We start from the raw sequence: 21,074 nt of genomic DNA, 5'->3' as shown, positions 1-21,074 counted from the left end.
TTCCCCTGCCTGAAACCCTTCCCTGCCAGACTACCCTTTGGCAAACTCACTGCATTCAGATGTCAGCTGAATGTCACCTCCTCATAGAGGCCTTCCCTGACTGTCCAGCCACAATCACGACCCTGTACTAGCCCATCACCCTGTTCTGTTTTCTTGTTTTGTTTGTTAATCCTCACCTGAGGATATTTTTTCCCGTTGATTTTTAGAGAGAGTGGAAGGGAGGGAGAGATGTGAGAGAGACACATCAGTTAATTGCCTCCCACAGGCAGCCCAGAGCCCGCACCCCAGGTCTGTGCTCTTGCTGGGACTCAAACCCACAAGCCTCTAGTCTGCAGGCTGGCCCTCTAACCACTGAGCCCAACCAGCTAGGGTGTGTTCTGTACTCTGCTTATCACCACGTGAGGGTCCTGTCCAGGAATTTACTCGGCATCTGTTTTCCTGTTATGGAAAGAAGCTCTGTGAGAGCGGGGGCCTTGTTCAAAGTATTACCAGCACTTAGAACAGTACTTTCTTTGCACATTGTATGTACTCAATAAAGTTATGGTGAACAAGTCAATCTGTTTAACCTGATACCTGTAGTTTATTGGATGAAGGAACAAAGACTCAGGGGACATGACTAGCCTGAAGTTACACAGCTAGTGGCAGAGGTGGGACTTAAATTTCAGTTTCTAGCTTCCCAGGTTGTTGTTTTTTCTAACACTCTATACTATTTAAATTTTTCTCAGGTTTACCTCTTTCTCTCTCTTCTTTTTTTCCACTTGACTAAGGCTGTATGGGATATACCAAGAATACCACATAGGGCACACCAACTCCTAACCACTCTTTCCTCCACTAAATTCCTCTCTTACCTGTTTGATTTATTCAACAAAATGGGAGTGCCTACCCTGTGAGAGGGAATGAGGGTGAACACTGAGCAAGGCAGACACAGTTCTTGTCCTCATGGAAATATTACCTACCTCCTGGATTTCATAGTGAGTGGCATAAAGTGCTCAGGAAGGATGGGCTGTTAGACCCTCCTGAATGAAAAGAAGTGATTTTTCTGCTGAAAGTGTGGAGGAAGTTCTCCCCTCCCTGAAGCAACCAGACAACTCATTTCTCTGCCTTCCTCTGGCCACATCTGGAGATCACCTTGGCCTCAGGCTGGGCAGAGAAACAGTGCTGTGTATTAGCTCAGTTTCCAGACACTAAACTTTTCATGACCCCAGTCCTATTTGAATATTGGAGAAGCTTTGTTCTGGGAGAGTGGTCGGCAAACTGCGGCTCGTGAGCCACATGCGGCTTTTTGGCCCCTTGAGTGTGGCTCTTCCACAAAATACCACGGCCCGGGCGAGTCTATTTTGAAGAAGTGGCGTTAGAAGAAGTTTAAGTTTAAAAAATTTGGCTCTGTTGACTAATGAGTTTGCCGACCATTGTTCTGGGACATTGGCCTTGAGGCCATGGCATTATGGGACACAAGTGACCACACAGGCCTCTGATACCTGTCATTGCCAACTGTTAGTAGGCAATGCTAATGACTGATGACAAGCAGCTGTACCTTAATCAGAACTTTATGCTACTTCCTTTCACTATGGATAAAAGGCATTAATTGGCAGTTTCCAAGAATGCTACGTGACATTTACATCCATCCTGAAACCTGGGGTGGCCAAAAGCACACATTTTGGTTTCTGCTGTATCTCTTGAAGATGCCCATCCACTCCAGGACAAAGGTCCTGCCCTACCTCCCAACTGCAGAACCCAAACACTGATCCTTTAAAGGCCGTGGACACTAGGTTACTTTTTCACTCTTTCTTTGGTGTTTGCCTTTCCGTAGTTAGAAAACCTTGACCCCACTGAGAGGCCTAGTGGGAAGGGCCTTAGCCACTTAGGGGTGGCACTGGCTGCAAAGCAAAAGAGCCAATGAGGTTGAGAGTATTGTTTAGGCCAGACTTGGATGCTCTCCAGCTATGAAAGAAGGTTAAGGTCATTTGGGGGGTGGGGAGGGAGGAGCCTGGGAAAAGAACTACTGGCCACACCCCTGGGCTCTCTACAGGCAAGGTTCTATTTACTTCTCAAAAGCAAATTACTCACAGCTCAGTGGCTAGAGCTCTTGGCCTGTGCTAACTCCAGTCAGAAACTGGAGACTAGGCTCGGCTCCCCCTGCATTGCAGGAGAGCAGATGAAAGGAACCCAGGAAACCAAACTCCTAGGCAATGCTCCACACACAGCCCAGAAATGCACTTTCTACACTAGAAAGTGGAGTTCAAGAGGCCCAGAGTAAAAATAGCCATTAGCAATATTGCTCACCAAAATATAGATATGAAAAGCTCCCCATTTAGTTTTTTTCCAGAAGAGTCCTAGGAAGGTATCTTGGTGGATGAAGGTTCACCAATGATCTCTATTTCTTCTTCTCTCAATAGAGAAATACTAATTATTCATTCCTGTCCCTGACCCAAATGTTAACAACCATACTTAATTTGATAAACATTTGTTTGAAATTCTTGGCATCATTTTACCTCATGCTAAAACAAAAAACAAATCTTACCTGCCGAGCTCTGGCTGTCCTTCGACCCAGGAAGAAGGTAGTCTGGTGAATTAGGAAGACTATGGACCTTCGAGTCAGAGAGACCTCGGTTGGTGTGAGCTCATACAAGCCACTTTCCTCAACTATAAAATGTGAGACAGAATAGTGACCTCACAGGCATGGGACTGTTGTAGGATTATTTGATGTACTATGTCTGGTAGCCAAGTAGGTAATAGAAAGCTATTGTTTCAAATTCTACTTCTAAGTGTCCACAATAATAGCATTTCTCTGTAATTGCTTTTGGTTTTTCCACTGTTTCCCTAAGGAAGTAGATGAACAGAGAAGCTATATATTGTAACATTAGCCTGTACTACATTTCATTAACTTTGTGCCAGACTGTGCTAGGGATATAGGACAGGGATATAGCAGTGAACAAAAGAAACCCCCCTGTCCTCAGAGAGCTGATGTTCTAGTGTAAGGCTACAGATAAGTACAATGTACAATAGGCCAGATGGTAACAAGTACAACAAAGAAAATTTAGGCAGAGAAGGAAAATAAGACAGAGGAGCAGATTGCTATTTTAAACAAGGTGGCCAGGGAAAGATTCACCAATATATTTGAGCAGAGACTTGAAGATGAGGACTTGAACCAGGCAGTTATCTGGTGCCAGTATTCTGGACAGAGGGAACAGTAAGTGCAAAGGCCCCAAGGTGGAAACAGCCGGTATAGTACAGTGAGCAATGGGGAAGAGAGGAAACCAGAACGGTAACAGCATGCTAGACAGCTGAGGGCCTGGTAGGTCATTATAATGATCTGGACTTTTACTTAGAGTGAGAAGCATTAAAGGATTTTAATCTGACTTGGCTTTAAAAGGAGTATTCTGGTTGCTATATTGAGAATAGGTTCTACCAGGCCAAGCAGAAGCAGAAAGGACAGTTTGGAGGATCTTTCTTTTTTTATTTTTAGTTTTATATATTTTTATTGATTTCAGAGAGGAAGGGAGAGGGAGATGAAAGATAGTAACATCAATGATGAGAGAAAAATCACTGCTCGGCTGCCTCCTGCATGCCCCCTACTGGGGATCAAGCCCACAGCTCCAGCACGTGCCCTTGACCAGAATCAAACATGGGACCCTTTAGTCCGCAGGCAGGCCGATGCTCTATCCCCTGAGCCAAACCAGCTAGGGCTGGAGGATATTTCAAGAATCTTCAAGAAGTATGATAATGTCTTAAACTACAGCGTTAGTGACTGGACTAAGGATTATTTTTTGAAGACTGCTAACAGAATGGCAGTAGAAATGAAAGTATTTTTTTTGCCAAGTGATGGAGATGCCATTTACTGAGAAAACTATGGGAAAGGCAGATTTCTAGGGGAAGATGGCATTTTAGTTTGGGTATGTTCAAACTAAACTTCCAGAGACAGCAAGAAAGCAGCTGAATGTTCTTATCTGGAATCAGGGGAGAGTTAGTCTGGAGAAATTAATGGCTAAGTTGGAGGCTGCTTCCAGATAAATGGTTGTCTTATTGTTAACAATTTCTAAGAAAAATAGAGATCATTCCCTTTGCCAACTATTTCCAAAAGTTTCTTTCTAGAGCAGGTTTTCAACTGGTGTGCCAAGAATTTTTAAAACACACAATACCTATTAGAGGTACTGACTTCCTTTTCCCTTAGATTGTCAAATAAAAAATGACAACAGCCAACACACAGTCACTAGGTGTGAATCAAAAGTATACCTATTTTTTGCCGTGGCCAATACGGCTCAGTGGTAGAGCATCGGCCTGGGCACCAAAGGGTTGAGGGTTTGATTCTTGGTCAAGAGCATGTATCTGGGTTGCAGGTTCATTCCCAGCTCAGGTCCATGTGTGGGAGGCAACCAACTGACGTGTCACTCTCACATTGATCTCCCTCTCTCTCCCCCCCTCTAAAAGTCAATGGAAAAAATATCCTCAGGTAAGGATTAACAAAAAAAAGTATACCTATTTTTGATCAGCATAAAATGTTTTTTGGTGTGCTGCAGAATTTTAGTATTAGTTTGTGTGTCATGAGATGAGAAAGGTTGAAAATCGCTCTTTTAGAGTATCATCAATTTCTTTGGAGGACTTTTTTTCTTTTTATAGTGCCCTGACTGGGAATCGAACCAGTGACCTCTTGGTTCCCGGGTCAACGCTCAAGTGCTGAGCCACACTGGCCAGGCCATCAGTTTCTTTGGCTAAACTCACTTTATTTCAAAAAGCTAACATGCTTTTAATGCCTAAAACTTCCTCTTGCAGGCGAAATCTCAGCTTTCTTAAATTTAAACTTACACCATGGAAAGTAAAGTAAAATATGATGCAGAAATGACAGGGTCCAGGATGTCACCTTTTAGAGGAGAGTGCACACCAAGGGAGAGTTGCAAGATCAGGAACCACACCCCCAAAGGGTCAAACTTTTAAATAGTTTGAAAACAACAAAAAGCCTCACAAACGTCTTACCAAGATTTAATGTACATTTATTCTTAACACGTGGAACATATAGTATAAAGATTTCATACTGAATAAATGATATTCATTAAGCCAAAAAAGGAAAAAAGGAGGAATTTACATCAAGTTTTAGCTACATTGTTTGAAATACAAATATGCAGATTTTATTACTGAAAAAATCTCAACTGTGTTTCTTCATCAGGAACTTCAACTGAACCTAGAACTTTTTCACACCTCGATTAGAAAGAAAACAAAACAAAACAAAAACCCAGAAAAAAATAAACTATAAGTTGATTGGCTGCTGAGACAGCAAGGACTTTTTACAGAGACCTGTACAGCATCGCGCCAAGAGGGGCGATGTCTGGCAAGAGATTAAATAGCTGTGTCTCGCTTTGTGCAGGTCACCAACTTGTTAACTCGTCATACTATAAAGGGGTAGCTGGGAGGGGGACCAAACTGTGGGGACCCAAGGGTATGTGCAATGTACAACGTCATATATATACACACGTGGCAGCACAGTGGCTGCAGCTAAAGGTTAAAACCAGTTCTAAGAGGTGATCTCAGGGTTATTCATACAATCAAGGAGGAGAGAAAGAGGTCAGGGTGTTGTAGGTTCACACATGATACTTTGGGGGAAAAGCCTTTTTTTTTTTTCTCCTCAACATTTAACTAAAAACATTTTTAAAAACTACAGCTTGCTGCTGACCCAGCGGTTTTTTCTCTTGTTTCCATGTGAGACATTATTATTACAGTATGTTTACAGTATCAGGTGTACAGTACAGTACATGAAAGGGTCTACACTCTACTGCACAGGCCTCTCCAGTGAACAGGGTCTGTCCACAACTTCGAACTTCTCGGCTTCTGCAAGATTGTGAATGTACAACAATAAACCACACACAGTTCAGCAGTCACCTTTTTTGTCCTTCAGAGGGTTTTTTTTGTATTTTTTTCCTTTTTTTTTTTACCATTAAAAACAGTTATGAAATGTGGCATCCCGTTGATGCAAGGACCGGGAAAGCCATTTTTATTTTATTTTTTTTCCCCAAACTCACTGTAAACAACAGTAACTTTGGTTAAAATAAAAAAGTCTTCTATGTAGGCAGAGCTTTGTCTTTTCAAATAGGGTAGGGTCCTGAGGGAGTGAGGACAAGGAACAGAAAGGTAGAAAGGTGAGGGGAACTGGGAAGAAAGAGAAATAGGAGACTTTTTTTCCCAAGGGAGAAGCTGGACAGCACAGGGTAAACTGGATTCTGAGGTGGTTTTGCATAAATAAAGGGCAACAGTCAGTTTCTAAGTTCTCCACACACGCACACGCACACAGGGAGGGAGGTGTCCCACGGCTGTCATGACTGGCCAATCAAAAACAGTACATCACAAATGACTTGTGAAACCAATGAGTTCATCAATGGTGAGACCGAGATGTCCAACAGCCGTGACTCATACAGCGTGAACTCTGAGTGGTTCTCGTCCACCTTGGCCAGGGCCAGCAGCGCACGGGCAGCCCGCCGCATCATGTCCACACTAGTTGGCTCAAAGGGGGGGTTCTGCATGTGGAGCAGGCTCGCCTGGCTCTGCTGGAACTGCGTGGCAGCAAGGCTGTCCTCCAGGAAGCCCAGGAGGTTGCCGATGCTGCCCTTCTGCACGGCGATGGCACGGGCTGCCAGGCTGTCTCCCTGCGCCAGGTTGGCCAGCAGTACCACGGCCATCTCCCGGCACACTGGGTTCTTTCGGTCACTGAGGAAGCGCACCATGGTGCTATACAACTTCTCCAGGCGGCTGAAGGGGGGCGTGGCCAGGATCAGGTCCACATTGTTGTCCTGGATGCTGAGTTTGCTGAGAGTTTCCAAGACCAGTCTCTGGGGGGAGAGGACGGCATTGGGGCCCAGGGTGGAGAAGGGGTCCTGGGCTTCAGCTGAGGGGCAGACTGCCCAGTGTAGGAGTCCATCCAGGACAGGCAGGCAAATGCTCTCAGGGTACGGGGAGAGGTCCAACTGCCCCGAGATGTTGGCTAGTGTGACCAAGGTGTTTTCCCGGAGCATCTCCAAGCAGTCCCACCACCACTCCACTTTGTTGCAGCTCACCCCTTGGTCCTGCTCCTCCTCCTTCTCATAAGTTAGTGGTGCCTGCTTCCGTTCTGGATGCTTATGGTGTAGAAGGATCAGCTTGCCCAGGATCAGCAGCAGCCCTGGGTGTTTGGACATCTCAAAGTCGTTACCTGGCACAAATGACAGGCTTCGGATGGTATTGGAGACACAGACGCAGCGCTTGGCAAGGGAATCCTGCCAGTCCAGAAGGGTACACAGTGGGGTCTCATCTTTACTGTGGGGTTCATCCTCTAGGATCTTGATGTTCCGGTGGCTCTGTGCTGGGCTGATGCCAAATGGAAACTTGCTGCTCTCCTTGGGAGCCTCTGCACTTTTAGCTCCCTCCTCAGTCAACGTGCTAGATCGGGTGGACAACATATCATCCATAGTGGCTGTGATCCGTTTTTCTGGAGGGCCATCAGGTGGGGGGCCCTTCTGTTCTGTTGTCCCTGATGTACCCTCTGCTGCTGTGACATGCTTCCGGGTGACTGGTAGGCAGGGCACATGAGGCCGGGTCGGCAGCAGCTCTGTCTTGCTCTCAAAGTGGGTCTGTATATGCTCAGTGGTGTCCCCCCCACCAATCCGCCAGTGCAGCAGGCCACTGTCAAACTCCTGCACACGCCCAAGCTTATCTGAGCAGTCCACCACAAACGGGTCATTCTTCTGCACGATCTTTACTGGAAGCTTGTCAAACTTACTAATAAGTTTCTCCTCACTATTCTCTGAGGCTGCCTTGTCTTTGCTTGAAAAGGCCATTTCCTCATCATTTTCAACTACTTCCTCTTCTTCTTTCTCTTCTAGATTAGGACCTAGAAGGTCTTCCTCATCCTCCCCTTCCACAGGGGCTGGACTAGACACCTTGCTGCATCTCCCAGGGTCCAGTAGTGTTCTCTGCCCTGGGTCACCCACCTCATATTCCTTTAAAATGCCAAAGATCTCAATCAGGCAACGTCGGAAATATTCCACAAGGAGCTCTAGCAACCCTGGGAGCTAAAAGAGAAAGAGCAGGAAATAAATTAAGGGAGAAAAGTGGAGCCCAAATCTAGGCATGGTGGGATGACCCTCACAACATGAGCAGAGAGAGGGAATGCAGTTTGGACCGATGTTCATCTGCTCTCTTCTCTCCAAGCTCCCCAACATTCTAGGAGGCTGTACTCCATGGATCATGCAACATAATTAGTAGGATGAAGCTTTGGTTCACCAAACACTGCTCCAAGCTGGTACTAGGGGGACCCAAATTCCAGCTTGGATCCTGTATCGGCAGGCCATTTACCTCTAGAGGAAAACACTAATTTCCACTCAGATCAATTTCTGGTCGAACGGTATAGCAGAATGGAAAAAATAAGGACTTTAGAATTAGAAAGATCTAGGTCTGAATTCTGGCTTTTCCAGGAACTAGCTCTGTAACTTAACTTTCTAAGCTATAGTTTTTCCATCTTTCCAGAAATTCCTAAACTTTATAGGATTGTTCTGTGGTCTAAATGGAATATATCAAATGCCTGGAATATGGAAATTGCTCAATCAATATTCTTTCACTTTCTCATGGGAGGCAAAATTATGCAACAGACATAAAGTCAGGTTTTAGAATCAGAAAGACTCGGTTAACAGCTGTGTGAACCTAGGCAAAGATAAGTCTATGAGCCTATACACTGAATGGCCAAATTATTATGATCTCTGAACACATAATAATCTGGCGTGTGCGTGTGTGTGTGTGTGCGTGTGCGTGTATGAGGCCTGGTGCATGAATTCATGCATGGGTGGGGTCCGGCCAGCCTGGCCAGGGGGAGGGGTCATGGGCGGTTGGCCGGCCTCCTTGCTGGTCGAACTCCTGGTAGAGGGGACAATTTGCATATTAGCCTTTTATTATATAGGATATACACTGAGTAGCCAGATTATTATGCATTCAGAGATCATAATAATCTGGCCACTCAGTGTATACTTATCTCTAAGTGGCCACATCTGCCTCAGAAGACTGTTGTATGACATGAAAGAAAATATGAAGAGCCTGTCAAAAAGTGGTGGCACAAGAAACAGTAACTATTTTTTTTGAAACAGTAACTATTAATAACAATCCCCCTTAGTCAGCTCCTTGATAGATGGGTTGGTTGGTAGGTACTAAGAATGATCAAAAGAAAGAGTTACTGGGAAAACTCAAGATGCATGTCCTGTGGAGAGAGGGCCTGGAGAATCACCTTTGCAAGAACATCATTAACCTCCACTGCTCCCTGGCCCCCAGCACTTCCCATTCTACACCTTAGGAAAATGGGATCAACAAAGATCTCTTCTATTCAGAGTGGGTGAAATAAAAAAAGGGAAAAGAAACTATTCTGTTTGCTGATGAAGACCACAGGTTCTTCTTGGTAGTCTAGAAAACATGGGTGTCCTTGCTGACATCAACAGAATCTGCATTTCTTACTGATACCAAAGAGTTTCTCTCAAATTCTCTTTCAATCCTGATACCTCACACAAATTATTATTGTTTTCAGTATTCTGAGCCAATGGCCAGTGGCAACGTATTGGCAAGGAAGGTATCAGAGAGAGAGCAAGGTAGAGGTGACCATATTGGCTGGGGATAGCTTAATTCCCTGTGTCACTTAGCATCATCAGCTTAAATAAGATCCCAGGCCCTCCCAAACTTCCAACCTTCCCCAGGCACCTGTACTCACCTGACTGAGGTTGAAGGTCATGATGCTGTTGTCATCATACAGCAGGATGTTAATGGTGTCTAATGCCCATGTGCTCTCTGCCAGCAGCCCAGACTTGAGGGACATCATTACCCGCCATGCCTCTGGAGTTCCTGAAACAAAACCTCCATGTCATCCATCCACCAAGCCTAGGTTGGTGGGAGGTGGTCAACCCGAGTGCTGGCCCATCAGTCAGGTTACTATGAAGGTAACAAATGGAGGCAGTTCCTATCTGAAAGATGACCCACATCTGCTCCTCATGGCTTCTAGGCCCTCTTAGGACATCACTGTATAGCAATTCCTTTAAGTAAAAGCCAAAATCAGCTGATTTCTTCCTTACTCAAATTTCTTTGGTTCTGTTTTAGTCAACACAACCAGATTTAACCTCATCCAGAATGTCGTACAGAGAACAAAGGACAACATGGAAAGGGGCAGATTATACAACCCAATCAGAGAGGTTTCCTTACCAATGTCTTTCATGGTGAGTCGCCTCCTCTGCTTCAAAACAGGCTGTGTGGCTTCAACAGAGCCAGGTGGGAAGGTGATGTCCCGCCGAATCATGGGGGGCTGCACAGGGGCAGGTGCTATGTGAGAGGCAGGTACGGGGGGCCCTGCCTTTTGCATCTTCATCCCAGAGTGCAGGAATGGAGACTTGCTAGGAGAGGTGCGGTTCTCCATTGGCCGGGGCAGGGGAGCAGGGCTGGATACCTGAGGAATGTGATTCTGCATGCTTGGTGGGGGCTGGTAGTTGGAAGGAGGGGGCCTTGTCATGGGGGGCACGGGGGCAGAGGGACCATATGGAGGCTGGCGTGTGCCATGGGAAGGCCATGAGCCTTCATGGTTGGCCCTCTGATCCGTATGCAGCATTTCATCTGTTCGGTTCACACCATGATAGGCAGGGCCCTGGGGGGCAGAGCCCGTGCTCTGCCTGTTGGCGTAATTGTAGGTCATGTCATTACGCCCTTGCCACATGGTGCTTTGCTGAGCAACCTCAGCAGATGCCTGTATGGGGCCACCCATCATTTGTGGTGGCATGTTCTGCTGGGCACTGGAGCCAGGGGGTGCTGAGACACGGTCTCGGCCAAACTGGAATGGAAACTGGTTCTGGGGGCCACTTGCTGGCCGGCGCTCAGTAGCAGCGGTGGCAGTGGTAGGATACGCATTGCCATACTGGTTGTACACATCTTGCTGAGGGGAAGGCTGGGCAGCTTGTTGTTGGCTGGCGGGCTGGGGCTGGGCTGGGGGCAACTGCTGCTGCTGGGGCTGCCCTTGCCCAGTGCTGTATGGCACACTGTACATCTCCCCTTCGTGCCGCTTGGCAGTAGGGCCATATGTGCTCTCCATCGGCCGCTTGTAATTCTAAAACAGGAACAATCAGAGGGGAAGTTAATACTTTGCACTCAAGAACCATAGCTGCCAAGATGGCTGGCGATACCAGACACTGGACTTGCTTCTGCCCCTTGAGAAGACACAGACTCCCAGAGAACAAAGGAATAATGTTTACAAATTATCTCTGAAAGCAAGAATCATTTTCTATTCCCTTCTGGCTCTCCCTTGCTGTAAGTAGAAAAACAAAGAAAAATTCAAAAATCAAAATAAGGCCTGTTTCTAGTCCCCATTGGAGAACTAGAAACTGGACTGGACTCCAAACAGAGAAGAGATTGTGGACTTGGCTCCTTAGGCAGAGCTGTCTACTTGGGTGGGAGAAGACCACCAAAGTATCTAGGGAGCTGCTTAGACTTTCCACCTTACTCTTCTAACTGGCTCTCTGTGTGTCAGTCCACCCGACACCCTCCTCACCTGCTGCTGCTGCTGATACATTGTGGTCTGCTGGCTGGGGAAGGGGCTGCCGGAAGGGGTGCCTTGCGTGGAGAACTGATTGCCATAGGAATCATGTCTGCAGCAGAGAGAAAAACAGGATCAGTGTAGGAAATGGCAAAGCCAGAGGCACAGGGGCACTGAGACCAGGCTTCACTTACCGTTGCTGCTGTTGCTGCTGCTGTTGGGGGTAGCGGCTAGGAGAATACATCCCCGAGTCTGGGTTGGAAGGCATGAGATTCGGCTGTGGGGCTCCAGTGCTCCCAATGTTTCCCTCAGGTCCTATTCCAGGCTCCGTCCTAAACAAAAGCGAAGAAGCATGTTGAGTCCACTATAGCTGTGGGGTTCTAGGGTGAGACAGGAGTGGGGGTCATGCTTACCTCACTCTGTCATAAGGACCTCCATAAGGATAGTGCTGTCGTGGTCCCATTGCCACATTTGCCAGCCCAGGGCCGGCAGCTCGGCTGTAGGGGTCCCCCATCCCGCCGTTGGGGCCCTGCCCTGAGGACATGAAGGGATCGCTCCCTGGAGCTGGGTGTAGAAAGGCAGGCAGTGAGCAAACTGGTAGGTGAGCAAGCCTAGCAGTCTACACTTTGCTTGCCCCAAAGACCCATGCCCTCTTCAGAGCTCAAGGTTGTTCCTTTTGTTTTCCTGACAGGTTTAAAACAGAGATCTAAAGAGGCCTTATTCAGTAGAGAACACGTACTTGTTAAGGGATAAAAAGGTGAGACCAGGGAGAGGAAGACAAGGAGGCGGAGATAAAGAGGGATAGTTAGGTTTAACAATGCCTTATCTCAGAGGATGGCTTGACCAGAACCCTGAACTACTCTCAAGCTATCACCCCACTTCCCTGGCTCTGTCCTCAAAAGTACAAGGCCAACAGCAACTGGTCACCTTTCCTCATGCTGCCATAAGGATCCTTATTTGGCTCATAGGACATGCGACCCATCATGTCAGAGGTATTCATACTGGGCTGGTACCCAGGGTTTGGAGTCATGGAATTCCGTTTCTGGAATGTGGGGTCACTTCCATCAGGAAAAGTATCCTGGATCCCGACTGAATTGCTCCTGCTCCAGAACAAGAAAAGGCAATTAAATCCCAAATAAAGCAATTCCACTGATAACACAGGACACATGGAAGTCACTGGCTGGATAGCAAAGTCACCTGGCTGCATAGAAGCTCATGGACTTCTGCCTAGGGTTCCCCAAACCACCTGCCCTGCTTGTGGCCTTACCTCATGCCTGGCAAGGGAGGGATCTGACTGTGTGGTGTAGATGCTGGAGTTGGTGGCTTCAGGTCTCCCCCTTCTGCCATGGAACTGCTGGTTGACTGAGGTGTCTGTGGCCCCTGCATAGACCCTGATCCAGCTGTGAACAGAGATGAAGGGTGAGCAGGGAAGTGTTTAACTTTCACAGAAACATACACCCTGGGATCTCTTCAGAAAACACTGTTATAAGGCTAAAGCTAGTTTTTTGTTTTGTTTTTTAGTTTTTTAAAAGCTAGTTCTTTAAAGCCTAAATCACCTTTCTCCACAGAGAATCTCAAGGCCAGGTCAGGGAACTTGAGGGCTCTATCATGGTACTTGCTGTTTCACATTTGGAGAATAGGAGTGGTGTGGTGCGGCCATCACCATGCTGTTGACCCCTTGAATCTCTGCCAGCTTCCCTGACTACTTTACTTCCCTCCAAGGATTGGGTCTCACCATGTAATGCTGATGGATAAGCTCCCAGTCAAAGCCCCTGGAATCGTGGGTAGGGAGACCCAAACCAGCAGTGCACATTAGGAGCCTAGGAGCTCCTATTCTGAAGCATCTAGCAGTGTCACCACTCAGGTTTAAATGTTCCTCTAAGCTGAAGAGCGCAGAATCACCAGTAATTAATGTTTCCATTAGTTACCATTTCCAGAAGCAGATATCCCACTGCTTGGGCCTCTCCAGTTGATGAGTCATCTCAGGCACTCATTACACCCTCCGAGGTCAACACCAGAGCACATGTGTTTACAGCAATCTTCTAGGAGTCCTGCCCTTCCCATGCTTGCCCAGGGCCCGGACTCCTCTCAGAAAGGAGGACTGGCAGAGGCACTCCCATCAGAGTTCCATTCATATCCTCTCCCCACCACTTCCTTCCCATTCATTACCATCTCAGCTCTTCGGGGAATTCAGGGCTCTAGTCTGAGCTGCATTCTAAGGCACTGACATCAATGGGCCAAAGCTCCCAGATGGTCTTGCCTCACTGCTATTGTCAGTTTCCCCCACTCCTCTGATATCCCTCCCACTCTCTAGTTTACAAACATTTGGCAAGATGCCAGGTACACAATGAAAATTAAAACTTAAGGGTTGCTGCAGACTACTTCCCAAGGGAGTCGCCACAGCCTGCTCTTTAGTCTGCCAACTTATTACGTCCTGTGTGATAGGCCAGGGCAGAGCAGAGCATACATCCCTGGTGGCAGGTGTTGGTGAACAAGGAGACTGGATACTTGAATACTACCCTTGAAGTGTGAGCCTTGGTGGAGCTCACCCAACCCCTACCTGGAGAGGGAGGCTGGATCTTGGGCTGGGACTTCTTGGAATCAGCAGCTGCAAAGATGTCTGGGGGAGGGTCTTCTCCACGTTCAATCTTACACTCAAAGGCATAGAGACACTGGATGTACTGCTTTTTCAAGGAGCTGGCAGCACTGCTTGAGGTGCCGACATTGAGGTTGGTTGCAAGTTCCCGCCATTTTTTGTTCTTGTTGACCTGCACAAGCAACCAGAAAAGCCAGGGTACATCTTCCTGCCCACAAGTCCCAACCCCCACCAGACTACTAGGCACCCATCTCCTGTGGAATCACAATTCTCAGTTAACCACAAAAGTTATTAACTCCACTTGGTGGACAATCCACAATAAACACTGAATTTGTGCTGGCTTTCCTCTACTCTCAGTAGGCTCTATCCCACAGATCACTGCAACTATCAGGACAAATTTCACATCACTATTAGAGAACAGAATTAAGAAGGTATGGTCCGTACACATGTGTACTGCTGAAAAAGTATGTGCAATCACCATCAAATCCAAATCCTATTTTCAATGTACCAATAAAAATGAACATTTTATAAAATGGGGATGTGTGGTAATCAACATCACCCTGCTTGACTTACTTTGTAAAACTGGGCTTTTCACATTTTTTCCGCCCAGTATGAGGCTCCGTGCAAATTTGACATTCTTGTGCCTCTCTACTCCCCTGCATCTCAGTGACGTGTAACTACAAGCCCCTTTCCCTCACCAGTCACTGTTCTGACTACCCAGATGCTCGGGGCCCTGTGACTTCTTTTGTGCCTTCCCAGAAGCCAGCCTAGTCCTGCCTCCTTTCCTCAGCTTTCGGACACACCATTCCCAACCCCTTTAGTTACCCTTCCTGCTCTAGCCAGGCAGGTCTCCTTCTTCATGTATTCTATTAGAGACTCGATGCATGAAATTCGTTTAAGAGTACGCCTTCCTTCCCCTGGCGCCCTGGCTTCATCCGGAAGGACATCCAATCTAATTAGCATATTACACTTTTATTATCATAGATGCTTATTTGCCTCTCAGGGACGGGAAACACTGGCTTTCCAGTCCCAATCCACAAAGGAAATTCAGTATGTTGTGATACCTGTTGACCTGGTACTAATGATACCAGAGAGAAGAGTGATAAGGAAGCAAAGAGAAGAACAATCTAGATGGAGGGAAGGTGACCAGGAAAACTTCCTAGAGAAGGTAACAACTGAGCTGAGCTGAGCTTTGAAGGCTGGAGATGGTGTTGGTAGGGTACATCCCAGACTTCTCATCTCCAGGCCACCTGGGCCAGTCAACTGAAATAGCTCCTCCCTCCACCTAAACCCTACATACAAATCTTTCAAAAAAGCTCAGAACTTATCTTTTGCCTTTCTGGAGCCTTCACAAACTAACTTCTAACAGCACTCTTTCTCCTCTGCACTGTCTTTAGAGTTCAATTACAACACAGCATCTAAAAGGCTGGCATCCTTTTGTAAACTAACACAGGCCTAGGCTTTGGGATTCTCTCTGTACTAACTCATCTTAAGTTCAGACGCCCACACAATGAAAAGTATGCCAAACCTAACCCAATATTCCCTTTCTTTACAGGCAGGAGAGGCCTGTGTATGAGAACTAGCACCAAGGAGAACGGCAGGAATAAGCTCAGGGTCACTTCAGAAGCCTCTGTGGCTTTGCTTCCCACGCCACTTATGTGGCGGTGCACACGTGTCTTGTTTTGTTTTGTTTTCCTTTGTGGGGGAGGGAAATTAAGCCTGAAGGGAGAAGGAATTCATAACTGACTGTTGGTTGGCTTCATTCCAATCACTTTCTTTTCTGCTGGTGACAGCTGTTTTCCTCTTCTGATTTAGAAAGTTTGGAATATATCCCTCCCAGCCACAACTCCCTGAGCTCAGCCACAAACTCAGGACCAACAGCAGGCTCCTGGTCTGATGACTACAGAACACACATTGGAGGAAAGTTTGCAAGCCACAGTGTGCTGTCAGCACTGCCTCACCTGTTTGCCTCTTGGGCTGAGAGTAAAACTAAGCGGTAAGGTATCAGGGCAGAGGCAAGGCTCACGGTGGTATTCAGTTCAGATGTTTATAGCAGAGATGAATTCATTCACTTGTCGCCCATGCAGAGTAACTAATTAAACACCATTTCCCACCTACTTCCCCCTTCACAAACAATTTCTATTCAATAGCTCCTGAAATCTCTTTACTGCAAAGTTTCCTGGAAAGGGTCAGCAACTACTCTGGCTGCCCCTGGGCCATCTTGCAGACCAATTTATGTGGAAGAAATCTTGCTGAAAGCTTTATTACTTCTAGCTTTAGACAGTCTAGCAGGATATACTGTCACTATTTTACAAATAAGAAATGTTAGGGCTGAGTGGTTACGAATCTTTATTGAGGTCACATATAAATGGCTAAGACAGGTTTCAAAACCAGGCCTCTCTCTCTGAATCTTGCTCTTGTCTACTATTCCAGACTGTCTCCCATGGAATCAGAATTGTCCACAGACTTTCCCCATCTTTGTAAACCAGTGGGACCCCAGACATGTAAATGTAATGCCAATACTTCATCCTACCCAGGGAAGTCTCAGCCTTTTGGAAGCCTTATTTTCTAGAAGCCCTTGCTCCCAGGTCTGTCAGTATGTTACTCAGAGAGCAGGAGAGGGTAAAGCCAGGTAAAGCCACTGAGTATCTTGAGAGAGGCTTGTTGAAACCACAGGGGAAGCCAAGTCCTAGGCACTCACCTGAGTCAATCCACCAATCTCCTTCACAGACACATACAGGCGATAGAGGTCCAGAGGTTTCCTACCCACAGCAGGCAAATTTGTCATGCCCATGGCCTTCTCCTCCGTGAAGGCCAGGTAACGGTCCACCCACATCTTCCTCTCAGGCTCACCACCCAGCTCATACAACTTGGTGATCTTCTCATTGGTTGTAGTAGAAGAACTGGATTTCTGGAAGGGACAGGTCAAGATTCTTAGGAACTGGTTAGATTCAAAGACTATTTTAAGGGTCTTAGAAGTTCCTTAATTAGGGCAGTGATAAAGCTTCTTATTCTGGGGTGGTTACTATCACCTGCCCTGACTTTGTAAGGCTGAAAGGCCAAAAGATAGGTAGGTAGACCTTCTTCCTGTAAAGGAAGGAAATACCAACTATATACACTGAGTGGCCAGATTATTATGATCTCTGAATGCATAATAATCTGGCCACTCAGTGTATATCCTATATAATAAAAGGCTAATATGCAAATTGTCCCCTCTACCAGGAGTTTGACCAGCAGGCAGGCCGGCCAACCGCCCATGTCCCCTCCCACTGGCCAGGCTGGCAGGACCCCAACAATGCACGAATTCATGCTCCGGGCCTCTAATACATACACACACACACACAGACACACACACACACACACACACACACACACACACAGAGTGGCCAGATTATTATGTGCTCAGAGATCATAATAATCTGGCCACTCAGTGTATATTATACATTAGGTGCTATGCTAGATGCCTTTACATATTAGGCATTATAAATTATCTTCCTCTTAAAAGATAAAAAAGCAGGCACAAGGAGGCCATGTCTACGATCTCATAGCTTTCAAGTAGCAGGGCTGAGTGTCAAATCCTTGTTCAGCTGACATCAATATCACTACACCACTACCCACACTACTTACTCAGGACCTGGACACACTCTTTTTAAATAAATCCTCACCCAAGGATGTTTTTATTGATTTTCACAGAGAGAGAAGAAGGGAGAGGGAAGGGGGCGGGGAGAGAGAGAGAAATATTGATCAGCTGCCTCCTGTATGCACCATGACTGGGGATTGAACCCACAACCATTTTGGTGTACAGGATGACAATCCAACCAACTGAGCCCTGGCAGGGGCTAGACACACTTCAAAAAAAAATAAAAAAAAAAATATATATATTATTGATTTTTTACAGAGAGGAATGGAGAGGGAGAGGGATAGAGAGTTAGAAACATCGATGAGAGAGAAACATCTATCAGCTGCCTCCTGCACACCCCCTACTGGGGATGTGCCCGCAACCAAGGTACATGCCCTTGACCGGAATCGAACCTGGGACCCTTCAGTCTGCAGGCCGACGCTCTAGCCCAGCCGTGGGCAAACTAGTGGCCTGTTCGGCTGTTCTATCCAGCCCGCAGAGCCGAAAGAGCAGAGGGTTCTCTTGCTCTCCCCTCCGCTCCTTTACTTTGAATTTATATTAGTTCACACAAACACTCCATCCATGCTTTTGTTCTGGCCCTCCGGTCCAGGTTAAGAACCCATTGTGGCCCTGGAGTCAAAAAGTTTGCCCACCCCTGCTCTAGCCACTGAGCCAAACCAGTTAGGGCTAGACACAGTTTTATAGACTGTTTCAGAGAACTCAAGAAATTCAAATCATGATCTTGAGACAATGGGATGGACTGAAATGAAAAACTTTACCTACTCTCAAGAAAGGGACTCTCAAATGCCTGAAAGGCTTTGGATGGTATCCTGTTGAAGACAGGATGGCTAATAGGGTCTGGGAGCCAGAAGTGGAAGTCCATAGAAGGTGGCTCCTATGATATTTAATTTCCCCTACTTTATAAAATAGGGAAAATGAGGTATGACATAGGGCAGAAATGTTTTAAATGACTCAAATACTGAACAGGTCCCCAGGTTGCCACATGGCCCAACAGCCAGCATACTCTGTACCAGCCTACAGGGAGGCCAAGGACCAAATTCCACCTGCCTCATTTCCCATTTTATAGAATACTAGAGGCTCAATGCACAAAATTCGTGCATGGGTAGGGTCCCAAGGCCTGGCTGGTGACCAGGGCCGATTTGTGGGGCGACCCGCTGGCACCCACCTTGGTTGTCCGCTTGCCGGTCCCGCCCCTTACTGCCATTGCAGCCGCCAGGCATTGCCTCCCTCTGTGGGACAACTGGCAGGATGATGATGATGGTGGTGGTGGTGGTGGTGGGGGGTGGGGGTGCGGCTGGCACCCACCTTGGCTGGCCTGGGGCCTGCGGGCAGCTCCTGCGTTAAGCATCTGCCCCCTGGTGGTCAGTGCGTGTCATAACAACCTGTCGTTCGGTCAATTTGCGTATTAGCCTTTTATTATATAAGACTAGTGACCTGGTGCACGAAATTCGTGCACATTAAAAGGGGATTAATTAGAGGAAATAATTTAATATTGCTATTTGCCCTTTCTCTATAATAGAAGTGTCAGAGATGAAAGAAAATTAGTAAAATGTATATGAAAACCTTCCTCCTGTCAGAGTCTGGGGCACACCATGGGACCCAGAGTCAAGTCCCTGCTTACCCACATGCACCTCAAAATCGCGTGAGACCCAGACCTGGCCGGCCGCCCCCCACCCCCTTTGGGCTAGATGATGGTGGTGGTGGTGGTGGTGGTGGGCCGGCTGGCACCCGCCTTGGCTGGCCTGGGGCCTGCGGGCAGCTCCTGCATTAAGCATCTGCCCCCTGGTGGTCAGTGTGCGGCCTGAAGTCCCCTGTCAAACCCCACCTGGTGGGGGGCGCGGCCTGAGGTCCCCAACCTGGCGCTGGGGCAGGGGGTCAGCCTGAGGTCCCCTAGCCCAGCACCAGGACCGGAAGCGCACCTTCAGGTTCCCGGTCAAGCCCTGCTGGGCGGGGGTGTGTGGCCTCAGGTCCCCCTGGCCTGGCACTGGGGTGGGTGGTGCGGCCTGAGGTCCCCCAGCCTGACGCCATGGTGGGGGCGCAGCCCGAGGTCCCCTGTCAAGCCCCATGCGGGTGGGGGAGGGCGTTGCCTCAGGTCCCTGCTGATTGCTTGTTAAGGCTCCTTATGGGAACTTGGCCTCAGCTGTGGGTGCAGCCATCTTTGTGACGGAGTGATGGTCAATTAGCATATTCCCTTTTTATTAGATAGGAGGATAGGACACCAACCATTCCTGCTGTTCTTAGTACTGTCCAGGAAGGGAAGAGCAACTTGTTGCCCATGTTATATACCATCTAACAATGCACAAGGACAGGGGGCACAGTTTCATAGAGAATTCTACAATGCAGATCTGGTATCTACACTAATAAAAGAGAAACATGCATCCGATACGCCCACAAGCCAATCAGGAGCAAGTATGCAAATTAACCCAACCAAGATGGCTATGGCCATGGAGCGAGCAGGAGGTTTGTGTTTCCCTGGCAATGCGCCTGCTCTGGCCAGCCCTGGCCTCTGCTCAAGGCTACGAAGTTTCAATTATAGAAGATAAATAAATCCCAGATACCAGGGCCTCCACTTGGGTCGCTGGGGGGCATGGCCGGCCTGCAAACCACCATAGGCCCCTTGGCCAGGCCGCCCCATGCCCCAAGGGAACCCCCACCCTGACCCGGGACACCCTTCAGGGCAAACCAGCCAGCCCCCACCCGTGCACCAGGCCCCTATCCTATCTAATAAAAGATATGCAAATTGACTGTCATTCCAACACATAAGATGGCCACCACAAGATGGCCAGCAGGAGAGGGCAGTTGGGAGGGACCAGGCCTGCAAGGGAGGGCAGTTGTGGGCGATCAGGCCAGCAGGGAAGGGAAGTTGGGAGGAACCAGGCCTGCAAGGGAGGGCAGTTGGAAGCGATCAAGCCTGCAGGGGAGGGCAGTTAGGGGTGACCAGGCTGGCAGAGGAGGGAAGTTGGGAGCGACTGGGCCTGCAGGGAAGGGCAGTTGAGGGGGACCCAGGCCTGCAGGAGAGGGCAGTTAGAGGTGACCAGGCCTGCAGGGGAGGGCAGTTAGGGGCAATCAGGCTGGCAGGGGAGCAGTTAGGCATCAATCAGGCTGGCAGGGGAGTGGTTAGGGGGTGATCAGGCTGGCAGGCAGAAGCACTTAGGGGCAATCAGGAAGGCAGGCAGGTGAGGGGTTGGGAGCCAGCAGTCCTGGATTGTGAGAGGGATATCCGACTGCCCGTTTAGGATTGGGCCTAAACGGGCAGTTGGACATCCCTCAAGGGGTCCCAGATTGGAGAGGGTGCAGGCTGGGCTGAGGGACACACTCCCCGTGCA

At 47.9% G+C, this 21,074-nt stretch overlaps 1 protein-coding gene across 4 annotated transcripts in view; it reads right to left on the bottom strand.

Moving 5' to 3' along the window:
• Positions 1 to 4,975: 4,975 nt before the first annotated feature.
• Positions 4,976 to 21,074, bottom strand: part of ARID1A (AT-rich interaction domain 1A) — a 78,007-nt gene continuing 61,908 nt past the window's right edge. For 2 of the 4 annotated variants that reach the window (XM_080654825.1, XM_080654826.1), the window contains exons 11-20: positions 16,810 to 17,019; positions 14,073 to 14,280; positions 12,780 to 12,912; positions 12,440 to 12,615; positions 11,926 to 12,076; positions 11,707 to 11,844; positions 11,528 to 11,624; positions 10,195 to 11,086; positions 9,710 to 9,840; positions 4,976 to 8,033 (exon numbers count right to left, since the gene is read on the bottom strand). In XM_080654825.1, coding sequence (XP_080510951.1) covers positions 6,303 to 8,033; positions 9,710 to 9,840; positions 10,195 to 11,086; positions 11,528 to 11,624; positions 11,707 to 11,844; positions 11,926 to 12,076; positions 12,440 to 12,615; positions 12,780 to 12,912; positions 14,073 to 14,280; positions 16,810 to 17,019 — 3,867 coding nt within the window. In that variant the 3' untranslated portion in view covers positions 4,976 to 6,302. The remainder of the gene's footprint in view (positions 8,034 to 9,709; positions 9,841 to 10,194; positions 11,087 to 11,527; positions 11,625 to 11,706; positions 11,845 to 11,925; positions 12,077 to 12,439; positions 12,616 to 12,779; positions 12,913 to 14,072; positions 14,281 to 16,809; positions 17,020 to 21,074) is intronic. The other 2 variants (XM_080654827.1, XM_080654828.1) reach the window with 1 other exon arrangement.

The sequence above is a fragment of the Plecotus auritus genome, assembly GCF_963455305.1.
Source record: "Plecotus auritus genome assembly, chromosome: 2".
NCBI classification, from domain to species: domain Eukaryota; kingdom Metazoa; phylum Chordata; class Mammalia; order Chiroptera; family Vespertilionidae; genus Plecotus; species Plecotus auritus.
Note: the sequence above shows the minus strand (reverse complement) of the source record. Positions and strands in the feature narration are given on the sequence as shown.